At 46.4% G+C, this 23729-nt stretch overlaps 1 protein-coding gene across 1 annotated transcript; it reads right to left on the bottom strand.

Annotated features, from left to right (window-relative positions):
- Positions 1-4315: 4315 nt before the first annotated feature.
- On the bottom strand, positions 4316-21886 carry LOC125547319. The gene is made up of 10 exons (XM_048711241.1): positions 21797-21886; positions 20517-20529; positions 19243-19246; positions 7546-7990; positions 7261-7452; positions 5190-5303; positions 5065-5100; positions 4876-4971; positions 4696-4788; positions 4316-4566 (listed from the first exon to the last, which is right to left on the bottom strand). The coding sequence occupies exons 1-10, from the start codon at positions 21884-21886 to the stop codon at positions 4540-4542; spliced, it is 1110 nt and encodes a 369-aa protein (XP_048567198.1). The 3' UTR covers positions 4316-4539.
- Between the last annotated feature and the right edge of the window lie 1843 nt (positions 21887-23729).

Below are 23729 nucleotides of genomic sequence, written 5' to 3'. Positions count from 1 at the left end.
AACAAAATAAATTACTGGTACCAAATAGTAGCCCTATAATAATTAATTAGTTGCAGCTTAAGCGTAATTCCTTTTCCCGAAAGATCAATTATTTTATGACGACGACGACGATGATGGCCTGATGTGTGCGGTGCAATCTTGTTCCGTTTCTGCCGTCCGCATCACCTACGGCACTTTCAACTAAACTCACCAAACAAATGTAACATGATTACATTTTCTTTCTTCTGGACGGTTGATTAAGGTGCGACCGTAAGGTTAGTTAAGGTAGCATTACCACAACCAAAAGCAATGGTGCTGCCAGGAATTGTATGCACAATCAGGTGTGACCTTTCTCCTTTTTTTCAGTAAGAAAACCAACCCCGGACTAATCTTTTTTAATTTACAACGTTGAACTTGGAAACCGGTCAAAATATGCCCTGAACTTACCGCAAGGGTCAGAACATAACCCTGGTTTCGGTTTTGCATTGGTCAAGCAGTTTTGACGGTAGTCAATATTGATTGGTCACTGACGACTAGGCTAGGGATATGGACTGTCGTTTTGAATCTTCTCTGGTTACAGTTTATTTTTCCGTGCGTATAAGCCGAGAAGATACACATAATAATAATCCATATCCATCACAAAGTGTGAAATGATGACCGAAACTTACCGTTTTTGGACGACGCGACTATTTAAGCTGGTCCAGTCGCTCCTCAGTCGACGAGGTGGGACTAAACCATACCTGAGCTTTGGTCAACTGGGAACTCGGCAAATCAATAACCTGGCCTTCCGATTTTTAAAACATGTAAAAAGAAAATGTTTACCGAGTCTAGTCACACCGAAACTTGGCAAAGATGTGACCCCTAGAATTCCTATTTAAAAAAAATGAAAAATGGAAATTGTCTGCCGAGTCTCCTTTAGCCGAAACATGGCAAACAAAGGCCATGGTCACGGCTCCGTCGCATGTTGTACAACAGGGCCCACCGGTCAGGCTTTGCCGAGTTTTTCCTTGCCGGAACTCCGCGAACTTGAGATTCTGCCGAGTTTATTTAGATCGCCAAGTTATTTTTCGTTGGAACCAGGCAAAGTCACTGCTATGCCGAGTTTGCATATCACTGTCGAGTCCAATTTTTTTAAAACCCCACCCATATATTAATTAAATTAGAATGTTCATACAATCATTCATTATAGCATCTGCCACACAGGCCGGAACACTATTAATAAGAACACTGTCAGACCTATTATTAAAACTAAACTTAGCTATCTCGTGTGCCACCATATTAGCTTCCCTGCTAATCTTGGAGATCTTTACATTCGCCGGCATCTTTGAAATAGTCAATGCTTCCTTCGTAAGGTCAACAAGGGGAGATCTGTCAAAACTGTCTTTTCCTAGAACACCAACCACAAAAGAACAATCAGTTTGCCGCGTTCCCGATAGAATGAACTCAGCGAAGTTCTGGAATTCGGGACAAAACCAGATTCTAGTAGTGATACATACATATGGACGATTAACTAGGCTCACACATACTCTAGCAAGCATATCATATGGATTCTACACTACTAAAATATCTATACAAAGCAAATCATGGAACTAATTTCTACACTACTAAAATTTCTACACAAAGCAGTCGGATTGTACACTACTAAAATTTATAAACAAAGCAATCGGATTCTATACTCTACTTAAATTTCTACAAAAGGAATCGGAATCTACACTACTACAATTCCTATACAAAGCAATCCATGAAACAAAATTTCTACAAAAGCAAAGGGGATTATACACTAGTACAATTTCTACACAAAGTAATCCATGGAACTAAATTTCTAAACTATTAAAATTTCTACACAAAACTAAGTACAAAATCGGGTTCAAGACTTTTTAAATCGAATTCTACAAGGGGAAAAAAGATTCTGCGGTACAAATTTCGGATTCTCCGCTACTTAAATTCTATGCAATCCATGGATTATCCCGTGGATTCCATGGCAGCCACGGACGAGGGAGGCGTGAGGTGAGGGGATCGAACCTCGCTGTTGAGTAGACCCTCTCCAGCGGCAACGAGCTATGAGGTCCGTAGGCGGCGACTGGTCAAGGGAGAGCATGAAAAAGATAGTGAAGCCAAATGTGGCTAGGTTTTCTTACTGAGTGAGGTAGTGAAAGTAGTGGACAAGTGCTGGTGAGGGTCTAACAGGCCACGTCATAAAAGAGTAGTGGCAAAAAAAGCCCAGAAAATAGAAGTGGCCAAGAGGCGGTAGGAAATCAACATCTACGAGCTCGCGGGGATGGGCGCCATAGCACAAGGGGAGGGCGGCAGCATGTTGTCATTGTCGTGATTGATGCCATGGCAGGGGCACGGGGCCGCCATGCAGCCACGCCAAACGATGTGGGTGTGCACGAGGTGGCTAGCGTCGTCGAAGTCATGGAAGCTATCGAGCGGGATGGTTTGACCATCCATGACCACCCAGGTTCTGATGATGGAGAAGCGCACATTGACGACCTGTGTAGGGGGTAGGCGAAGGATGTAGCGGTTGGGGAAGGCAACATGCACCTCGACTTGAACGAAGGTGCACATGGTGGTGAAGTCTCCCGGGTGCAGGCATCGGCGGTCGACAGAACAAAGGAGGCCAAGAAGCCCGAAGACAAAGTTGGCCCCCTAATGATGCCACACCTCAAGCAGGTAGCCTGACGCGTCGATCTCGATGAGGCAATCGTATGTCGTGGCGGCGCGGTTGTTGGTGTCCTCAGACTTGATGAGTTCGACATGGATGCCCAGGAAACCCATGGGGAAGAAGGCCATCACAGCATCGCGGCAAGCCTCGTCATTGACCACGAGGAGAGCATCCGAACGCCGCAAGGAAGTGGAATATGTTGGAGTCGATGCGAGAATCGAAGAGGTGGCAGATGAACTCGTGGGTGTCAAGCATGGCAGTGTTAGTTGGACGAGAGCGAAGCAGCTAACATGATGGAGAAGACCTTGGGGTGGTGAAGATGCCGGGAGTCATGGCAGGACCATGGCACAGTGGGGATGCAGAGCATGATGGAGGGAGCCGAAACATGGGCGACCCTGCGTCCGGGACCACTACGGGCATAGGTGAGACGGTGATGCAACATTGGTGTGGAGTCGCTGTTGGGGGAGTGGTTGATGTGGCGCAGCGCAGTAGGCAGTGACACCGCTGGTGACATGGGTGCTGGCTCGTCCAGTAGGATGCGGACAAAACCGATGAAGAGCTCCGGCAGGGGAGCGGGATCAGCACCGGTGGCCAAGCTCTCGGGGTGGGTGGCGTCCAAAGCTAAAACCGGCTGAAGGGGTTGTGGCTAAAGACGATCCGCAGGCAGTAACACTCCTGATTTTCATCAGGAACAATTAATGATTTTAAACATGGCATTTTGCACAAAAGCACAAAACAATGGTAAATGCTTTTTAGCTTGTCATTTCAGACAAAAGAAAGAAAAACAAAAATAGTGGCACAATTTCTGTTCAGGGAGGAGGTAGGAAGGAGGTGGCCAGGGCCCAGGGGCGACCGCGAGCTGTGCAGAGGCAGGGCGGCGACCAGGGAGATGGCGAGCAAGTCAGGGTGGAGGAGGCGCATGGCACAATTGCTTTTCAGGTGTTCTCTCATCATCATGCAGGCTACGAGGGTATTGAGCTCTCACCTCTCAGTGGACTCTGGGGATCGTCATTGGTATTGGAAAATAGAGGAGCGGTGGCTAATGAGAGTTCTTTCGGCCGGGAGACAAATATTGTCGCATATTGTTATTTAGATCTTTACTTCCCTAGAGCCGCCCCCCACCCCCCGACCATTTTACTTCTACCCTTGTCAATTATTTACCTGATCATTATTGATGACTACAGTGTCTAATTTTTTTTCTTTAATAAAAGATCCCATCCCACAATTCCATAGTACTCGAGGCGCATTTTAATAAGCTGGGTAACAGATGAACAATTTGCTCAAAGGGTACGTACGTCATATTTACAAGCCCACATGTACATGGGCATCTAATGCCAAGAGATCACCACGGTCGCCAGCAACAAACGAACACAGCTAGCTACGCTGGTATCTCGGCCCTGGGAATGATTCCCAAGACTTCTGCAACCTGGAGCTTCTTCCTGGCATACTGTGCATACGTCTTTGGCAACGCACGCTGAAATTAGAAAAGAATGAGCTATTATTACATACAAAACCTGCAAGGGGAAACAATATTTTTTGCCCATCAATATCTACAACCTACCTTGTAATTAATTTCCTGTGCAATCAACTCTTGGACTCTTTCATCTGGGAGCTATATACATACACCAAGGAGAGACATCAGATTCCAATGGATGCTAGACCACACCATACTATACTTACACTTACTTCCTTACTAATGCCTTCTGTGCACCGGCAGAACTGCAAGGAAAGATGATTAAAGCATTTGCATCGTAAGAGACACGAATTAACAAATGAAAACACGTACAGAACTCCTATGAACAAAAAAGAAACCTACTTGTCGCTCCAGTTGCAAAAAACCGCCGGGCCACTCCAGCTCAGCCTTCAAAGTATGTTGGCGCAATGGAACCGGATTCTCATTGTAAACATCCTGCAGAGCATCTCTGAAACACATCTACAAGTTTTCCAATAAAGAAGACAACACCATCACCAAGCATATACAGGGTTAGAAAGCATTGACAAACCCGATCAATAATCATAAACTGTTGTTAGTTCTGATGTACAATGCTGACCTGACCCTCATTGACCCGCTTCCAAATCTCAAGAAAGGCACGGTCAAGACCTTCAACAAACAGACGATAAAGGCGAGTCCTCAATACATACTCCTAAATTTAATCGAAAGATTGCGATTGTTAGATATAATCATAACTAGAGCTGACCATCTAAATGAGCAAGCGACAAAGGAATCATACCTCGAAACCATGACATGCTAGACCCAAATGAATGTTGGTGAACCCATTGGCAATCTTAATTGATTGGTACAAACCTTTACGGCGCATTGGCTCCCACTAAATAGTAGAACAGAGAAGTTATTGTGATGCTACAATGCGTATGCAAGATTAGTTGTCATTCCATGGTTTTGAGAGGTCATATAGGCGTACCTCCAGAAAATCTTTAAGCACATGATTTTCAAGCCACTGTTAAGAACAGAAGGTTGTTAGTCCAATTTCTTTTTTACTGAACAAAGTTTTAAACTTGGACTGGCTGATCATTGCACCATGAATACCTTCATTTCCTTGACCATCTTTTCCCAGTACAGCACATACTCTCTATCAGCATCAGGGGTGTTATAAAACGCTTTGTACTGACTCCATCTGTCATATTCATACTCATTCCCACCCTGCACCAGAAAGAAAGGGAAGCAGCATATCACAGCTGTCCTGAGAATAACAATCACTGGGTATAAGGGTTGGGAATGCTCTTAATATGTGTGTGGTTACTATTGGTTACAGTACTTTCACACTTCAAGAAATTCAAAAAAAAACAGTATTGTAACATGTAAAATATATGGGGCCTCGGCATATCAGGCAAAAGTCTGTTTACACATACAAAAAAAGGTATGGTACTCGTATTTGGGAGTTGTCTGCATGTGGACCGCTTGTGATTTTTTTAGGACCCCACCCCCCCCTCCTGGCCGCCTCCTCTAAGGCAACTCGAGGGCAACCCTTCCATCGCCGCCGCATTCCCCCCTCCCTCTCCCTTCCCTCCGCCGCGGGCTTGAGGGGCCCTGCGCCGCGGGGGCGCGGCCCCGATGAAGGTGGTGGCAGGGACCTGGCACCTCCTCTTGGTTGGAAGGCCTCGGCTCGCCGGGGCGGCGGCCCCGACTAGTGGGCGCGGTGCGCCTCGTGCGGCGGGTTGCACTCGTGGGCAGCCTCCCACGGTCCCGCGGGTGGCATGGAGGTCGCGGGCGAAGGTGTGGCGGAGGCTCCTCGCAGCCTGCTGTTGCTCCATGAAGATGCTCCGCCCCATTTTGATCTGCCCGATCCATGCCGACACCGGCCCCTGGTGTCGTCCCTCGGTGCAGGCCTGGCAAATCTGGCGGGTGTGCGAGGTTCTGGGGGAAACCCCTGACCGGCGGGACAGCCTCCGGAAAGTCGACGCCTTTGGCGCCGATTCCCTTCCTGGAGGCTTTGGGGTGGACCCTCTCCTTCCTGCCTCCTCCCAGAGCTATGGAGAAAGCTGGTGTTCCACTGTTCTGGGCGTTGATGACACCCTGTTGTCTTGCTCCTTCTTGAAGGTGGCGGCTGGGAACTGCTCTTGGTGGCGGGGATGATGGTGGTGTGGTGGCGGTGCATGGTGGCCTGGCCTTCTTGATGCATCCTGCTCAGCTTCACCCATTGCAATTCGATGCCCTCTTTGCTCTTCTTCGTGGTGCTGCGCCTTCATTCAACAGCTCGCGTATGGTGCTTCGTTCTGCCGCTGCTGGTGTTGGTGCTCGCTTGGTTGGTCATCCGTGTTCATGGGTATGCTCATCCTGCTTCTCCTGTGGTAGCTTAGTCACCTTGTGTTGGGTTCTTGTGGGATCCACTCTACCGGTCGCCGGTGCGCCACCCATCGAGCCTGGCTGAATGAGTAGTGGCCCTTTGTGACGGGGGAGACAACTCAAGTGTTGCCCAAGTTTGTCCTATTGATGCAGTCGGTGCTCGATACTTGCACAGCGGTGCCCTCCTTCCGTGCCCTTAGTTGGGTAGTTGGTGCCGGCGTAGTGTTGCTCGTCAGCATCGCTGCTTAGTGCTTTGGCTCTATGGTGCTGCCGTTGTGTTATTCTGCCTTGTGCCATGTATCTTTCTTTCGGCTTTGTTCTGCATTCGATTAACCTGTAATGTGGTGCCCTTGTAATCCTGGCCGGTTGATGGCTTTGTTAATTCAAAGTAAGGCCAGGTTTGAACTCTTCTCGGGCTCGGCCGGTGCCTTTTCTCTAAGAAAAAGGTTATAATTCTTTTGTCTTTTCCTTCTACCCTGCACAGTTTATGAGATTTTCCATAATTTATTGCAAACACACATATTTTAAGCCGTGTTTAATCTCCAGAGGATGTGACGTTCATAGTTTTATTTTTGCATTTCGGCAAGAACCTCAGGCCCCTGGAACAAAGAGGTTACTCACACAAAGCCAAGCTATAAAAACAATGAGAAATTGCAGTCATCATTCATTAACTAACCAAGCAGTTAGAGAAATATTTGTGGTCACCCATTCAAAGGTAAGAAGAGAAGAAGAAATTGGTTACTGGCCGCATGAGCACAGATTAAGTGTATATGCATCACTCAATTCAAAGTTGTGAATACACAGATATACTTACACGGTTAGGAAGGACTAGCCGCTGGTAGTCGCTCAAGTTTGCAAGTAAACAGAGGTCGGAGTCGAAATACCAGCCAAAGGCGCTATCATGATGGCAAGGATAGAAGAAGTCATTCTCCAAGGCAAGCTCCATAGGGTACTTGGATTCCAATGCAGCTTCTTCTAGCTCGTCGACAGGCTTTCCTAACAACAACTACACAGATCGATGGACAGACGAATAAGGTAGATAAGATGGTGTATATTCTTGATTGCGATAGACAGATAGGTGTGGTGATATGGGACTAACCAGGTAAGCTTTGAAGCGATAACGTTTATACTTGGCAAGGAGGCTGTCCAACTGCTCTTGATCCAGTCCAGTCTTAGTGTCAATTTCAGCAGGTCTGCGAGTCTTTAGTTGTCCGGAGTACTTGGCGAATTCCTCCGCAGTGATATCATCGCCCGAGTCCTCTCCAAAGTATGTATCTCCAACATCTGGTCCTTGGGGTTCGCTCAAGAACCTGTGGGCTTGATATTCTACTAGGGCAGCCCGCAGCTCATCGTCATAGAAATTAGAACGAGCGAGGATTTGGACGATTTCATCCGAAGGAAGATTTGGTCTGTCGACGGCGACGCCGGCTTGTAACTGCAACCGGGCGAGGCGCGAGGCGAGGATCTCATGGTACCTGGACTGGCGGGCCGGCCAGGCGACCGGCGGCTCGTCCAAGGATCCGGACGGCGGCGCGCTGGATGTCGTGCGGCTGCTATCCGAGTGGACAAGGGATCCAGATAATGATGCGCCTTCTTCACCACGGCGCCGGCGGGAGGGTCCTTCGCGAGGAGACCTCCTGCGGCGGCGGCGCCTCTTCTGCGGCATCGGCATCTGATCGGCGATCACAGGGGTCGAACCGTTGTGACGGCGATCACATGGTTCGGTTCACAGACCGTGTCCTTACCCAGGCTGGGCCTAAATGAAAGCAGGCCCAAATTTTCTTCCGGTATACCTTGACGTTTTTTAACAAAAGTACTCGTAGAAGAGACCCTTTGGTCTCGATCAAACAATGATGGCTCCAGCTGGAGCTACAGTTAGCGATTGTTCCAGCTGGAGCTACAGTTATGAGTCCCCCTCTGAAGATAAATCCCAAGAGAACCAGGACAGGTCAAGACGGTAAAGATGGCACAACCTTGACAGCAAAAAGCATTTTGGCGGGCCCTCTGGATGGTCGCCACCGAGCCCAATGAGTTATTTCTGCTGGAACTGTCACGGTGTGGGCAAAGCTGCGGCAGTGGGAACTTCGCGATATCGCGAGGGAGTTTGTCCCTGCCGTGTTATGCATCGTTGAAACACGGATTAGTGGAACACGTGTATAAGCACTAGCTAGTACTTTGGGATATGATAAAAGTTATGCAGTAGATGGTCAAGGTAGAAGTGGTGGCATTGGTTTTTTTTTTTGGAATAATTCCATTCGAGTTGAGATCTTGGGTGATTCGGCTTATTATATAGATGCAAAGATAGAAGAGGGAGGTCATGATCCATGGAGATTAACCTGTGTATATGGACTATGGTGAAGCTCAAACAAACCTTCGACACCAAACATGGGATCTTTCGATGGGGATAGCTACTTTGAGTCCTCTCCCGTGGGTATGCTTGGGGGATTTTAATGAAGTGTTATGCCCAGAAGAAAATGTTGGAGTTGCTAATCGCAGTAACGCTCAGAACTAGCGATTCAAAGATACGGTTGATGTTTGCATGTTGCTCGATTTAGGCTATCAAGGCCGTTTTTGGACTTCTGAGAAAAAAAGTGTTGGGGAACGTAGTAATTTCAAAAAAATTCCTATGCACACGCAAGATCATGGTGATGCACAGCAATGAGAGGGGAGAGTGTTGTATACGTACCCTCGTAGACCGAAGCGGAAGCGTTGACGCAACGTAGAGGAAGTAGTCGTACGTCTTCCCGGTCCAACCGATCCAAGCACCGTTACTCCGGCACCTCCGAGTTCTTGACACACGTAAAGCTCGATGACGCACCCCGGGCTCCGATCCAGCAAAGCTTCGGGGAGGAGTTTCGTCAGCACGACGGCGTGGTGATGATCTTGATGTTTAACCGTCGCAGGGCTTCGCCTAAGCACCGCTACAATATGATCGAGGTGTAATATCATGGAGGGGGGCACCGCACACGGCTAAGGAATGATCACGAAGATCAACTTGTGTGTTCTAGGGTGCCCCCTGCCCCCGTATATAAAGGAGCAAGGGGGAGGCCGGCCGGCCCTTGGGTGCGCCAAGGAGAGGGGGGGTCCTTCTCCTAGTGGGAGTAGGACTCCCCTTTCCTAGTCCAACTAGGAATAGGGAGGGGGAAGGAAAGAAAGGGAGAGGGAGAGGGAAAGGGGGGCCGCGCCCCCCCCCCCCCTCCTAGTCCTATTCAGACTCCCCATGAGGGGGGGGGCGCCACCTCTTGGGCTGCTGCCCTCTCTCTCCCCTCAGACCCAATAAGGCCCATTACTTCCCCGGGGGGTTCCGGTAACCCCTCCGGCACTCCGGTTTTATCCGAAATCACCCGGAACAATTCCGGTGTCCGAATATAGTCGTCCAATATATCGATCTTTATGTCTCGACCATTTCGAGACTCCTCGTCATGTCCGTGATCACATCCGGGACTCCGGACAACCTTCGGTACATCAAAATACATAAACTCATAATGAAACTGTCATCGTAACTTTAAGCGTGCGGACCCTACGGTTCGAGAACAATGTAGACATGACCGAGACATGTCTCCGGTCAATAACCAATTGCGGGACCTGGATGCCCATATTGGCTCCTACATATTCTACGAAGATCTTTATCGGTCAGACCGCATAACTACATACGTTGTTCCCTTTGTCATCGGTATGTTACTTGCCCGAGATTCGATCGTCGGTATCCAATACCTAGTTCAATCTCGTTACCGGCAAGTCTCTTTACTCGTTCCGTAATACATCATCTCACAACTAACACATTAGTTGCAATGCTTGCAAGGCTTATGTGATGTGTATTACCGAGAGGGCCCAGAGATACCTCTCCGTCAAACGGAGTGACAAATCCTAATCTCGAAATACGCCAACCCAACATGTACCTTTGGAGACACCTGTAGAGCTCCTTTATAATCACCCAGTTACGTTGTGACGTTTGGTAGCACACAAAGTGTTCCTCCGGTAAACGGGAGTTGCATAATCTCATAGTCATAGGAACATGTATAAGTCATGAAGAAAGCAATAGCAACATACTAAACGATCGGGTGCTAAGCTAATGGAATGGGTCATGTCAATCAGATCATTCAACTAATGATGTGATCCCGTTAATCAAATAACAACTCTTTGTCTATGGTTAGGAAACACAACCATCTTTGATTAACGAGCTAGTCAAGTAGAGGCATACTAGTGACACTTTGTTTGTCTATGTATTCACACATGTACTATGTTTCCGGTTAATACAATTCTAGCATGAATAATAAACATTTATCATGATATAAGGAAATAAATAATAACTTTATTATTGCCTCTAGGGCATATTTCCTTCAGTCTCCCACTTGCACTAGAGTCAATAATCTAGATTACACAGTAATGATTCTAACACCCATGGAGCCTTGGTGCTGATCAAGTTTTGCTCGTGGAAGAGGCTTAGTCAATGGGTCTGCTACATTCAGATCCGTATGTATCTTGCAAATCTCTATGTCTCCCACCTGGACTAGATCCCGGATGGAATTGAAGCGTCTCTTGATGTGCTTGGTTCTTTTGTGAAATCTGGATTCCTTTGCCAAGGCAATTGCACCAGTATTGTCACAAAAGATTTTCATTGGACCCGATGCACTAGGTATGACACCTAGATCGGATATGAACTCCTTCATCCAGACTCCTTCGTTTGCTGCTTCCGAAGCAGCTAGGTACTCCGCTTCACATGTAGATCCCGCCACAACGCTTTGTTTAGAACTGCACCAACTGACAGCTCCACCGTTTAATGTAAACACGTATCCGGTTTGCGATTTAGAATCGTCCGGATCAGTGTCAAAGCTTGCATCAACGTAACCGTTTACAATGAGCTCTTTATCACCTCCATATACGAGAAACATATCCTTAGGCCTTTTCAGGTACTTCAGGATGTTCTTGACCGTTGTCCAGTGATCCACTCCTGGATTACTTTGGTACCTCCCTGCTAAACTTATAGCAAGGCACACATCAGGTCTGGTACACAGCATTGCATACATGATAGAGCCTATTGCTGAAGCATAGGGAACATCTTTCATTTTCTCTCTATCTTCTGCAGTGGTCGGGCATTGAGTCTGACTCAACTTCACACCTTGTAACACAGGCAAGAACCCTTTCTTTGCTTGATCCATTTTGAACTTCCTCAAAATCTTGTCAAGGTATGTGCTTTGTGAAAGTCCAATTAAGCGTCTTGATCTATCTTTATAGATCTTTATGCCTAATATGTAAGCAGCTTCACCGAGGTCCTTCATTGAAAAACTCTTATTCAAGTATCCCTTTATGCTATCCAGAAATTCTATATCATTTCGAATCAGTAATATGTCATCCACATATAATATCAGAAATGCTACAGAGCTCCCACTCACTTTCTTGTAAATACAGGCTTCTCCGAAAGTCTGTATAAACCCAAATGCTTTGATCACACTATCAAAGCGTTTATTCCAACTCCGAGAGGCTTGCACCAGTCCATAAATGGATCGTTGGAGCTTGCACACTTTGTTAGCTCCCTTTGGATCAACAAAACCTTCCGGTTGCATCATATACAACTCTTCTTCCAGAAATCCATTCAGGAATGCAGTTTTGACATCCATCTGCCAAATCTCATAATCATAAAATGCGGCAATTGCTAACATGATTCGGACAGACTTAAGCATCGCTACGGGTGAGAAGGTCTCATCGTAGTCAACCCCTTGAACTTGTCGAAAACCTTTTGCGACAAGTCGAGCTTTGTAGACAGTAATATTACCGTTAGCGTCAGTCTTCTTCTTGAAGATCCATTTATTCTCAATTGCTCGCCGATCATCGGGCAAGTCAACCAAAGTCCATACTTTGTTCTCATACATGGATCCCATCTCAGATTTCATGGCTTCAAGCCATTTTGCGGAATCTGGGCTCACCATCGCTTCTTCATAGTTCGTAGGTTCATCATGATCTAGCAGCATGATTTCCAGAACAGGATTACCGTACCACTCTGGTGCGGTTCTTACTCTGGTTGATCTACGAGGTTCAGTAGTATCTTGTCCTGAAGTTTCATGATCATTATCATTAGCTTCCTCACTAATTGGTGTAGGTGTTGCAGAAACAGTTTTCTGTGATGTACTACTTTCCAATAAGGGAGCAGGTACAGTTACCTCATCAAGTTCTACTTTCCTCCCACTCACATCTTTCGAGAGAAACTCCTTCTCCAGAAAGTCTCTAAATTTGGGCATATGGCCTTCGCGGGAAGCTTTTGGCACTCTCAAAAATCCTTTCGGAGTGGAATTTGGACACCTTTGGCAGCATCCGAAAGCATATAAAACTGCTCAAGGGGGAATTGGCGAACTTGTGCAATGTTCCTGCAAGAACCTCCCCTATTCACGCAAGGATCAAAATCGATGAGAAGCTAGTGGAACTTTATCACCACAAAGAGATTATGTGGAGACAACGATCTAGGCTAGATTGGCTCTCGGCGGGGGATAGAAATACAATGTTCTTGCATATGAGCGCGAGCTTGATGCGAAAGAAAAATATGATCCACGCGCTCTCTAATGCCCTCGGAGTTTGGGTAGATGATCCAACTGTATTGAAACAAATGGTCTCCGAATTCTATAAGAACCTATATTCGTCAGAAGGGGTCCAGGGAGTTGATCAAGTCCTCTTGCATGTACCGCACAAGGTAACACAGGTGATGAACACGACCCTATGTGCACCATACACAAAGGAAGAAGTTGAAAAAAGCTTTATTCCAGATGTTCCCCACCAAGGCACCCGGATATGCTGGCTTCCTAGCGCATTTTTATCAAAGGCAGTGGGACATATGTGGTGATGAGGTTTCAAAGGTGGTGTTTTGGGGAATGTATTAATGACACGGTCCTCGTACTAATCCCGAAGGTAACGAACCCATGCCTTTTGACACATTCCAGACCTATTAGTCTCTGCAAATTTCTTTACAAGATAGCATCCAAGGTGGTAGCCAACAAACTTAAGATTATTTTGCTTGATATTATTTTCGATGAACAATCAACATTTGTGCTAGGAAGGTTAATAACTAACAACATCATATGTGTCTACGAATGCTTACATACATTTTTTGTGCTAAGAAGTTTGATATGATGAAAGCTTGTGACAGACTTGAGTGGTCCTATCTTCAGGCCATGATGGGTAAGCTGGGCTTTGCACAGTAGTGGATTGATATGGTTATGAATATGATCAATTTTGTCACATTTTCAGTTCTTTTCAATGGAGAAAGGTTGGGGCAGTTCAAGCTAACCAGAGGTATAAGGAGGGGAGTACAACGATCGTATAAGCCACGCACGAATAATGTCCCATGATGATGGTTATTACTATTCGCTTTACTGCACTTCAATGAAGTTAACTTGATGATTTCGTTTGTAACGTCTGTCTTGATAACCCACTACAGGTCCAGTCGCATGGACGTCATGTAGGTTAGCCGGATGAGCTGCATGATGCCTGTTGGAAATATGAGCAAATTACTACGAGATTTAATCTGAATAAATAGGAAATAGATCATGACAGCAATAGCAGAGATTAAACTAATCATGCGAACTAGCATAGTAGATGAACAGATCACATCTAGGGAACATACTAGAAACATGAATTCTACCACGATCTCGAACAAGAAGGATAGAATCGCATACGGTGCAGCGGGTGCAGCACCGCCGGTGTTGACGTTGTCGCCCATGTCGTCGAGGATGAGGTTGCCGAGGTCGGGGAAGAAGTCGTCGTTCGCGAAGTCGTCGCTGCCAGCAGTCGCGCGAGTGCGTTCCCCAAAAACCTGATCGCCCCTCTTCCGTACAGGATCACGAGAGGCGGGGTTCCAGAGGCCTGCTGTCCCTCCTTGCGGTGCACGCCGGAAGGAGGGATGGAGAAGACTTGCTTGGCGATGCAATGATCTGGAACGGTGGCGAGAAACCATACGAAGAGGCCGCAGCTAGGGTAGACGTCTGCCTGACTATATAGTGTGGGTCGGATAGGTCATGGGAGTAAACTCCACGTCTGAGTCGTCACGATCCAAAAGAATCGGAAACGGTTCAGTAATTAACGTATCCGTTAATTATTAATTAATGACTCATTAATTTTCCCGTGCAGCAAAAATATAGACGACGTGCATAGCTCTGTCCTCGGCTCGGCTCAATCCCGCAACCCGTGGCGCGTCGTGACGAGGCGAGGCGAGGCGTGGCGTGGTGAGGCGAGCGTGTAGGTCTTCTCTTCTCATGCTCATACAAGTGGTAGAAGAGTTCACCTTATAAAGAGGTGCAACTCTCTCTCAACTTATGAGGTGGGACTAAACTTTAGCCTCACTCACTCCACTCACATGTGTGCATGAATGGGCCAAGAGAATTTCAGAATTTTAGTTGGGCTTTGGGCCAAAGGCCTACTAGCAAAATTCCAACAATCCCCCACAAAGTCTCATTGGCACATCTCATCATTTAGTTCCAAAACATTGTTTATATACCGGTGCTTAGTGGAGACTGTGAAGTTGAACTACCACTTAGAAATTTATGCTACACTAGATCACAACTTGAATAGTGGACTATGCCTTGAACTACAAGTTTTCTGTGAAACTAGTTTCACACAAATTCTTGACCGATACTGGGCCGCCGCAAGGCTTCCCCGCGGGTGGAGCGTATACTTCATACTCCAGGGCCTTTCATGAATTTATTAGAGAACACCCAATTCTCACAGACTGCCACGTTAACAGTCAAATTCATATAGGTGTGTTCTTCAGAAGATGTTCTGCAGGACAACACCTCTGCTTACCCGAATAAGCCACTTGGAAGACATTAAGATAAGTATCAACCTACCATCCAGATCAGAAGAGTATTGCATCTTCACGGAGTGGGATAGTTAATATAGGGATACTCTCCTCCCAGCTGACCAACAGCTTGTCTCCCACTTCTACTTCACGGGATCTCCGATCACATAGAGTGGGTTACCACTATGGACAACTCATGCGGTGGGTCTCAAACCCATCTCCATCGATGCATTATCTATCACATTACGTGATAGACCCTTTGTGAAGGGATCTGCCAAGTTTTTCGATGTTTGGATATAATCCAACATAATAACTCCAGAGTTTCTCAATTTTCTGACAGATTTCAGTCTCCTCTTCACATGCCTTGAGGACATCATATTGTCCTTAGAACTGTTTATCTTGACGATCACAGTTTGATTATCACAGTTCATCAGGATAGGGGGTATTGGTTTTTCAACCATAGGTAAGTCCATCAAGAGCTCACGAAGCCACTCTGCTTCAACAGTGGCAGTGTCTAATGCTGTGAGTTCTGCTTCCATAGTTGACCTCGTTAAGATGGTCTACTTGCAAGACTTCCAGGAAACAGCGCCACCACCAAGTGTAAAAACATAACCACTTGTGGTCTTAATCTCATCAACATCAGATATCCAGTTTGAGTCACTATAACCCTCCAGTACCCTTGGATACCCGCTGTAGTGAATCCCATAGCTCGCGGTGCCTTTCAAATAGCGCATAACTCTCTCAAGCGCATGCCAATGATCATCTCCCGGTTTTGACACAAACCGACTCAGCTTGCTCACAGCAAAAGAGATGTCAGGCCTTGTGGCACTCGCCCCAAATACATAAGCGAGCCAATAATCTGAGAATACCTCAGTTGATCTCTAGGAATCCGTCGATTCTTTCGAAGCAACACACTAGCATCATATGGAGTTGGAGAAGGCGTGCAGTCGCTATACCCAAAACGACTCAAGACCTTTTCCACATAGTGAGACTGAAGCAGTGTGATCCCACCATTCTCATCTCTCAACAGCTTGATGTTTAAGATAACATCAGCTACTCCTAGATCCTTCATCTCAAAACAGCGAGATAAGAAATCCTTAACCTCCTTGATTAAATCAAGTTTGGTTCCAAAGATCAATATGTCGTCGACATATAGAAAAAGAATAATTCCTTCGCCCCCACCATAGCGATAGTACACACACTTGTCACCATCGTTTACTACAAAGCCGGCAGCAGTTAATGTTCTTTCGAACTTCTCATGCCACTCCTTAGGAGCTTGTTTAAGGCCATATAAAGACTTTAATAACTTGCACACCTTTCCTTCCTAACCAGGTACTACAAAACCATCTGGCTGATCCATGTAAATTTCCTCCTTCAACTCTCCATTGAGGAAACCCGTCTTAACGTCCATTTGATGAACGAGAAGACCATGTGAGGCAGCCAGTGATAGTAGCACCCAAATTGTGGTCAATCTAGCCACGGGTGAGTAAGTATCAAAGAAGTCTTCACCTTCTTTCTGGGTATAACCCTTGGCCACAAGCCGTGCCTTGTACTTTTCAATCGTACCATCAGGTCTAAGCTTCTTCTTGAACACCCACTTACATCCTACAGGTTTGCACCCATAAGGACGGTCAGTGATCTCCCAGGTTTCGTTAGCTAAGATGGAATCCATCTCGCTATGAGCAGCTTCCTTCCAGTAGTCAGCATCAGGAGATGCATAGGCTTCTGAAATAGTCCTGGGTGTGTCATCCACAAGGTACACAATGAAATCATCACCAAAGGACTTTGCAGTCCTCTGTCTCTTACTCCTCACAGGAATTCCATTGTCACCCTCAATGGGATTCTCAACATGTTCCATCGCAATGGTGGGTTCAGGAATTACAACGAATTCCTCACTAGATGGAGTAGGTATCTCCTGATTTGATGAACTCGACATATCCTTCATAGGAAATATGTTCTCAAAGAAAGTTGCGTCATTCGACTCCATAATCGTACCAACATGCATGTCGGATACCTCAGATTTTATTATCAAAAATCTATAGCCGATGCTATGAAAAGCATAGCCCAGAAGAACACAATCCACGGTTTTTGGTCCAAGCTTGCGCTTCTTGGGAATTGGTATATTGACTTTCGCCAAACAACCCCAAGTACGTAGGTAAGAGAGTTTCAACCTTTTCCTTTCCCATTCCTCAAATGGAGTCATGGTCTTATGCTTTGTGGGAACTCGGTTTAGGACATGACACGCAGTCATTAGCGCCTTCCCCCACCATTCCTTGGATAGACCCGAAGTGTCTAACATGGTGTTAACCATATCAGTTAGAGTTCGGTTCTTTCTTTAGGCTACCCCATTTGACTGGGGTGAGTAGGGAGGCGTCCTCTCATGGATTATACCATGTTTCGCACAAAACAGATCAAATTCATTGGAAAAATACTCTCCACCACGGTCGGACCTAAGCCGTTTAATTTTTCGATCAAGTTGGTTCTCTGCCTCAGCTTTATAGTTTTTGAAGAAAGTCAAAGCCTCATCTTTTGATTTCAGAAGATACACATAACAATATCTAGTGGAGTCATCAATCAATGTCATGAAGTATCTCTTTCCACCTTTTGTCAACATGCCATTCATCTCACAAAGATCTGAATGTATAAGCTCTAGTGGCGGCAAGTCTCTTGCCTCTGCAGTCTTATGGGACTTGCGAGGTTGCTTAGCTTGCACACATACTTGGCACTTGGAGCCTTTGACAGTAGAGATTTTCGGAATTAAATTCATATTGGCTAGCCGCGTCATGCAACCAAAGTTAATATGACAAAGTCGTGAATGCCAAATATCAGACTCATTATTGTGGCAAACATTATTAATAACTTTAGTGCAAATATCTGACAAAGATAGGTGGAACAAGCCTCCGCACTCATAGCCTTTTCCAACAAATTGTCCACACTTAGAAATTACAACTTTATTGGATTCAAAAACCAACTTAAAACCATCTCGACATAAACGGGAACCGCTAACGAGATTTTTATTGATGGACGGCACATGATGAACGTTCTTCAGACGCACGGTCTTCCCCGAAGTAAACTTCAGATCGACCGTACCAGCACCTCGAACGATGGCATGTGACACGTTCCCCATCAGCACGGGTGAAGTTCCTGTAGCCTGGTAAGAAGAAAACATGGAGGCATCAGCACAAACATGTACATTGGCACCGGTATCAATTAACCAATCAGGAGATTGGAATACTGAAAGGATGGTAGGAAAAATACCGTACCCTGATTCCTTCATATCAGTATCACCGATGACAACATTAGCGGACTTGCCGCTCTTCTCATGTTCACGCTCCTCAAAGCGATTAGGACACTTCGGAGCCCAGTGATTAGGATCACCGCAGACATGGCAAAGTCCCTTCCCCTTCTTATGAGAATTCTTCTTGAAGTTGGTAGAATGTGATGGCTTGTTCTTTGTATCAAACTTGCCTTTGCCCTGAGTTTTGTTCTTGTTATTTTTGAACTTGTTGGGCTGGAAGTTCTTCTTCTGTGCCATGTGGGCACTAGAACCTCCCTCAGCAACTCGAGCACGTGTGTCCTTTGCTCTCGCCTTCTCTTCAACATCAAGAGTACCAATGAGATCCGCAACGGAAAACTCCTGTCTCTTGTGTTTCAGGGAAGTCGCAAAATTGTTCCACGAAGGTGGAAGCTTGGCAATGATGCCTCCGGCAACAAATTTGTCCGGCAACACACACTTGAAGTACTCCAGTTCTTTTGCGAGCGACTGTATCTCATGAGCCTGTTGTACAACAGGGCGCTCATCAGTCATCTTGTAGTCATAGAATTGCTCCATGACGTACAACTCGCTGCCGGCGTCCGAGGCACCAAACTTGGCCTCAAGCGCAGCCCACATGTCCTTGCCGTTGTCAAACGACATATACGAATCCACAATGGAGTCACCAAGAACACTCAGAAGAGCGCCTTTAAAGAGAATATCGATCTTCTCAAAAGCTTCCAGCTATGCTGGATTAAGATCGCCCTCAGCCTTGCCCTTGGTGGCGTCATAGCAGCCCATGGTCTGAAACCAGTAGACTGCTCTCGTGCGCCACCTCTTATATTGCGCCCCCTTAAAGGCAGACGGCTTCAGATGCGCAGCAAAACCACTCGGAGTAAATTGCCTATAAGCAAATTACTACGAGATTTAATCCAAATAAATAGGAAATAGATCATGACAGCAATAGCAGAGATTAAACTAATCATGCGAACTAGCGTAGTAGATGAACTGATCACATCTAGGGAACATACTAGAAACATGAATTCTACCACGATCTCAAACAAGAAGGATAGAATCACATATGGTGCAGCGGGTGCAGCACCGCCGGTGTTGACGTTGTCACCCATGTCGTCGAGGATGAGGTTGCCGAGGTCGGGGAAGAAGTCGTCGTTCGCAAAGTCGTCGCTGCCACCAGTCGTGCGAGTGCGCTCCCCAAAAACCTGATCGCCCCTCTCCCGTACATGATCACGAGAGGCGGGGTTTCGAAGGCCTGGTGTCCCTCCTTGTGGTGCACGCCGGAAGGAGGGATCTGGAACGGTGGCGAGAAACCATACGAAGCGGCCGCAGCTAGGGTAGACGTCTGCCTGACTATATAGTGCGGGCCGGGTAGGTCGTGGGAGTAAACCCCACGTCCGAGTCGTCACGATCCAAAAGAATTGGAAACGGTTCAGTAATTAACGCGTCCGTTAATTATTAATTAATGTTAATGACTCATTAATTTTCCCGTGCAGCAAAAATATAGACAACGTGCATAGCTCTGTCCTTGGCTCGGCTCAATCCCGCGGCGTGGCGCGGCGCGACGAGCGAGGAGGAGGAGCGCGCATGTAGGTCTCCTCTTTTCATGCTCATACAAGTGGTAGAAGAGCTCACCTTATAAAGAGGTGCAACTCTCTCTCAACTTATGAGGTGAGACTAAACTTTAGCCTCACTCACTCCACTCACATGTATGCATGAATGGGCCAAGAGAATTTCAGAATTTTAGTTAGGCTTTGGGCCAAAGGCCTACTAGCAAAATTCCAACAATGCCAACCCACACAAGTAGCTTCCAAAAGTGGATCCAGGTCGTTCAGGCCTGCTGCGCCTAATCCTTATTATGGGCCTGCCCCCGAGGGATCTCGCCGTCACATACTAGATAGGCACGACAATTAGATATATGGATGGGCACTTGGGAAAAAACTAAGGAAGCTACCCCTCAACATTGTCACTCATCTTCTCTCATTTCCGTCAATTAAGTATATAACTAGTGATATTGGACCGGCCGGCTGGTACTACTGAACCGGTTGAGTTGAGAGAAATGTTGAGCGAACTATTTGGAACCCTAGGCGTTGATCTGTAGTTATCGAGATGTTTCTCCAAACTACCGATCAGTTGACATTCAGAGGTGCTCTGTTAGGCCCAGTGTCTCTAAGTGTTTTCATGTTCAGAACTTCCAAGCTACTAGTACGGTTTAGCTCCACTAACCAGTTATACTATAGGTCCGCTATTGTGAGAAATTTCGAGAATATCTGAGCTGAGACTTAGCCGTGCACTGCTGAGACATTTCCAATTAGGGTGCTCTATTAGGTATGATGCTTCTTCGAGCGGAACCCCGGACCGAGGACTTACTCAGAATGCTGCCAAGATATCACTATCCTTGGTTTCATACTGTGTAGTTGCTTGATTATTTTGTGGCAATCACGTGTGTTTTGATATCTGGGACCTCCAAGCAATCATGTACGAACCCGTAAGGTATTTGGATCCCATAGGTGTTTTTGGATAGGCCGGTACCACCAGGTGCCAAAGGACACTTTCAGGGAAGTGTTTTTTTTACTGAAAACAGTGATAGAGTGTCTCACTAGCTATGTCATTTCAATTAAATAAAAAATGTACATCAAGATTTACAAGTATCTAGCCACTTTTGGGATAAGACCAAAATTATTGGAAGGAAGAAACAAAGCTAGAAATAAAAGGGTTGTGTTTATCCTTAAGCCTATAGGGAAGGAGAGAGAAGTCAAGGATAAATCTACTAAGCCATGATTTAGATCTTGGAGGTGGTGGTGGTTGGGGGCAGGGGATGCCTTGAATTCTTTTTGTTGTTTCTTTCCTTCCAGATGCTCCATGAGGCAAGAAGAAAGACTTCCCTGAATAAGGGGTGTGCCCATGAGTTCTTGAGATGTGGCGCCCAATCAAATCTTGTGCGCTGATTCGGCCAACAAATCCCAAGATAGTTCCAGCAGTGAGTACTGAAGGTGCAAGAAAAAGATCATATGTTCTATGGTTTCTTCAGTATCCAAGCCCACAGAGAATACAATTTGTTCCCCTCTCAACTTTGTAGTGTCTTCAGTTGAGCATATTTCTAGTATTAAGTTTGTCATGAAGCATTAATCATCTAGAGACCTTGACCTACATAGTTTTTTGATTTCCAAGCAAATAGTAAGCCTGATGCACTTGAATCTCTCTGAAATAGAAGGCATAGAATTGGCAGGGTTTATATATCTCGGTCCCCCAGATGTAATACCAATGGTCATGAGTATGCGGTTGTGTATTACGTGTCACATCCGCCGCGTCCACCGAGTCTTCAAATGCCTTACAAGAAAGAATATGAAACGTAGCTCCGAGTGACGTGTTTCTGAAGTACTCCTGCATTGAGGCATCTTAATTTGGGGGAAGTGTTTTTCCCACTTACCCATTTAAATTCGGAATGTGTTTGACACTACCAGGTGTGTTGTTCGATACTTCTGCACATGTTCTTTTAAGGCTCCGTGATACATCTCTGACGTATCGATATTTTTTGTTATGTTCATGTTATATGCATACCACTTTTACATAGTTTCGGTACATATTTTTAAATTTATTGGACTAAAATATTAATCTAGTGGGAAGTGATAGTTTTTTAGTGTTTTTGGATTTAGTAAAAAATGATATTTCTAGGGACCAAAAAATAAAAATAAAATACGTCGTTGTTGGACATTACCAGGAGGCACTAGGGGCAAAGACCTACCAGAGGGGTGTTGGAAATATGCCCTAGAGGCAATAATAAAATGGTTATTATTATATTTCCTTGTTCATGATAATTGTCTATTGTTCATGCTATAATTGTGTTATCCGGAAATCGTAATACATGTGTGAATACATAGACCACAACATGTCCCTAGTGAGCCTCTAGTTGACTAGCTCGTTGATCAACAGATAGTCATGGTTTCCTGACTATGGACATTAGATGTCATTGATAAACGGGATCACATCATTAGGAGAATGATGTGATGGACAAGACCCAATCCTAAGCATAGCACAAGATCGTGTAGTTCGTTTGCTAGAGCTTTTCCAATGTCAAGTATCATTTCCTTAGACCATGAGATCGTGTAACTCCCGGATGTCGTAGGAGTGCTTTGGGTGTGCCAAACATCACAATGTAACTAGGTGACTATAAAGGTATACTACAGGTATCCCCGAAAGTATCTGTTGGGTTGACACGGATCAAGACTGGAATTTGTCACTCCGTATGACGGAGAGGTATCTCTGGGCCCACTCGGTAATGCATCATCATAATGAGCTCAAAGTGACCAAGTGTTTGGTCACGGGATCATGCATTACGGTACGAGCAAAGTGACTTGCCGGTAACGAGATTGAACGAGGTATTGGGATACCAACGATCGAATCTCAGGCAAGTAACGTACCGATTGACAAAAGGAATTGTATACGGGATTGATTGAATCCTCGACATCGTGGTTCATCCGATGAGATCATCGAGGAGCATGTGGGAGCCAACATGGGTATCCAGATCCCGCTGTTGGTTATTGACCGGAGAGTCGTCTCGGTCATGTCTGCGTGTCTCCCGAACCCGTAGGGTCTACACACTTAAGGTTCGGTGACGCTAGGGTTGTAGAGATATTAGTATGCGGTAACCCGAAAGTTTTTCGGAGTCCCGAATGAGATCCCGAACGTCACGAGGAGTTCCGGAATGGTCCGGAGGTAAAGATTTATATATAGGAAGTCCAGTTTCGGCCATCGGGAAAGTTTCGAGGGTAATCGGTAATACCGGGACCACTGGAAGGGTCCCGGGGGTCCACCGGGTGGGGCCACCTATCCCGGAGGGCCCCATGGGCTGAAGTGGGAAGGGGAACCAGCCCCTGGTGGGCTAGTGCGCCCCCCTTGGGCCTCGCCTGCGCCTAGGGTTGGAAACCCTAGGGGTGGGGGCGCCCCACTTGGCTTGGGGGGGAAGCCACCCCTTGGCCGCCGCCCCCCCTTGGAGATTGCATCTCCTAGGGCCGGCGCCCCCCCAAGGCCCCTATATAAAGAGGGGGGAGGGAGGGCAGCCGCTCCCTTGCTCCTGGCGCCTCCCTCTCCCTCCGTAACACCTCTCCTCCCCGCTTGCGCTTGGCGAAGCCCTGCCGGGATCCCGCTACTTCCACCACCACGCCGTCGTGCTGTTGGATCTCCATCAACCTCTTCCTCCCCGTTGCTGGATCAAGAAGGAGGATACGTCTTC

This window comes from Triticum urartu, chromosome 3, assembly GCF_003073215.2.
Source record: "Triticum urartu cultivar G1812 chromosome 3, Tu2.1, whole genome shotgun sequence".
NCBI classification, from domain to species: domain Eukaryota; kingdom Viridiplantae; phylum Streptophyta; class Magnoliopsida; order Poales; family Poaceae; genus Triticum; species Triticum urartu.
The sequence above is the reverse complement of the archived record's forward strand: the minus strand, read 5'-3'. Positions and strand labels throughout refer to the sequence as shown.

Bases quoted from the DNA above. Each gene is read 5' to 3' on its own strand.
- LOC125547319 (XM_048711241.1), bottom strand. From the start codon at position 21,886: ATGCAGGAGTACTTCAGAAACACGTCACTCGGAGCTACGTTTCATATT. The intron at 4,972-5,064 runs GTACGCCTATAT...TCTACTATTTAG, and splicing joins TGCTTAAAGATTTTCTGGAG to TGGGAGCCAATGCGCCGTAA. The intron at 4,789-4,875 runs GTATGATTCCTT...GATTAAATTTAG, and splicing joins TAGCATGTCATGGTTTCGAG to GAGTATGTATTGAGGACTCG.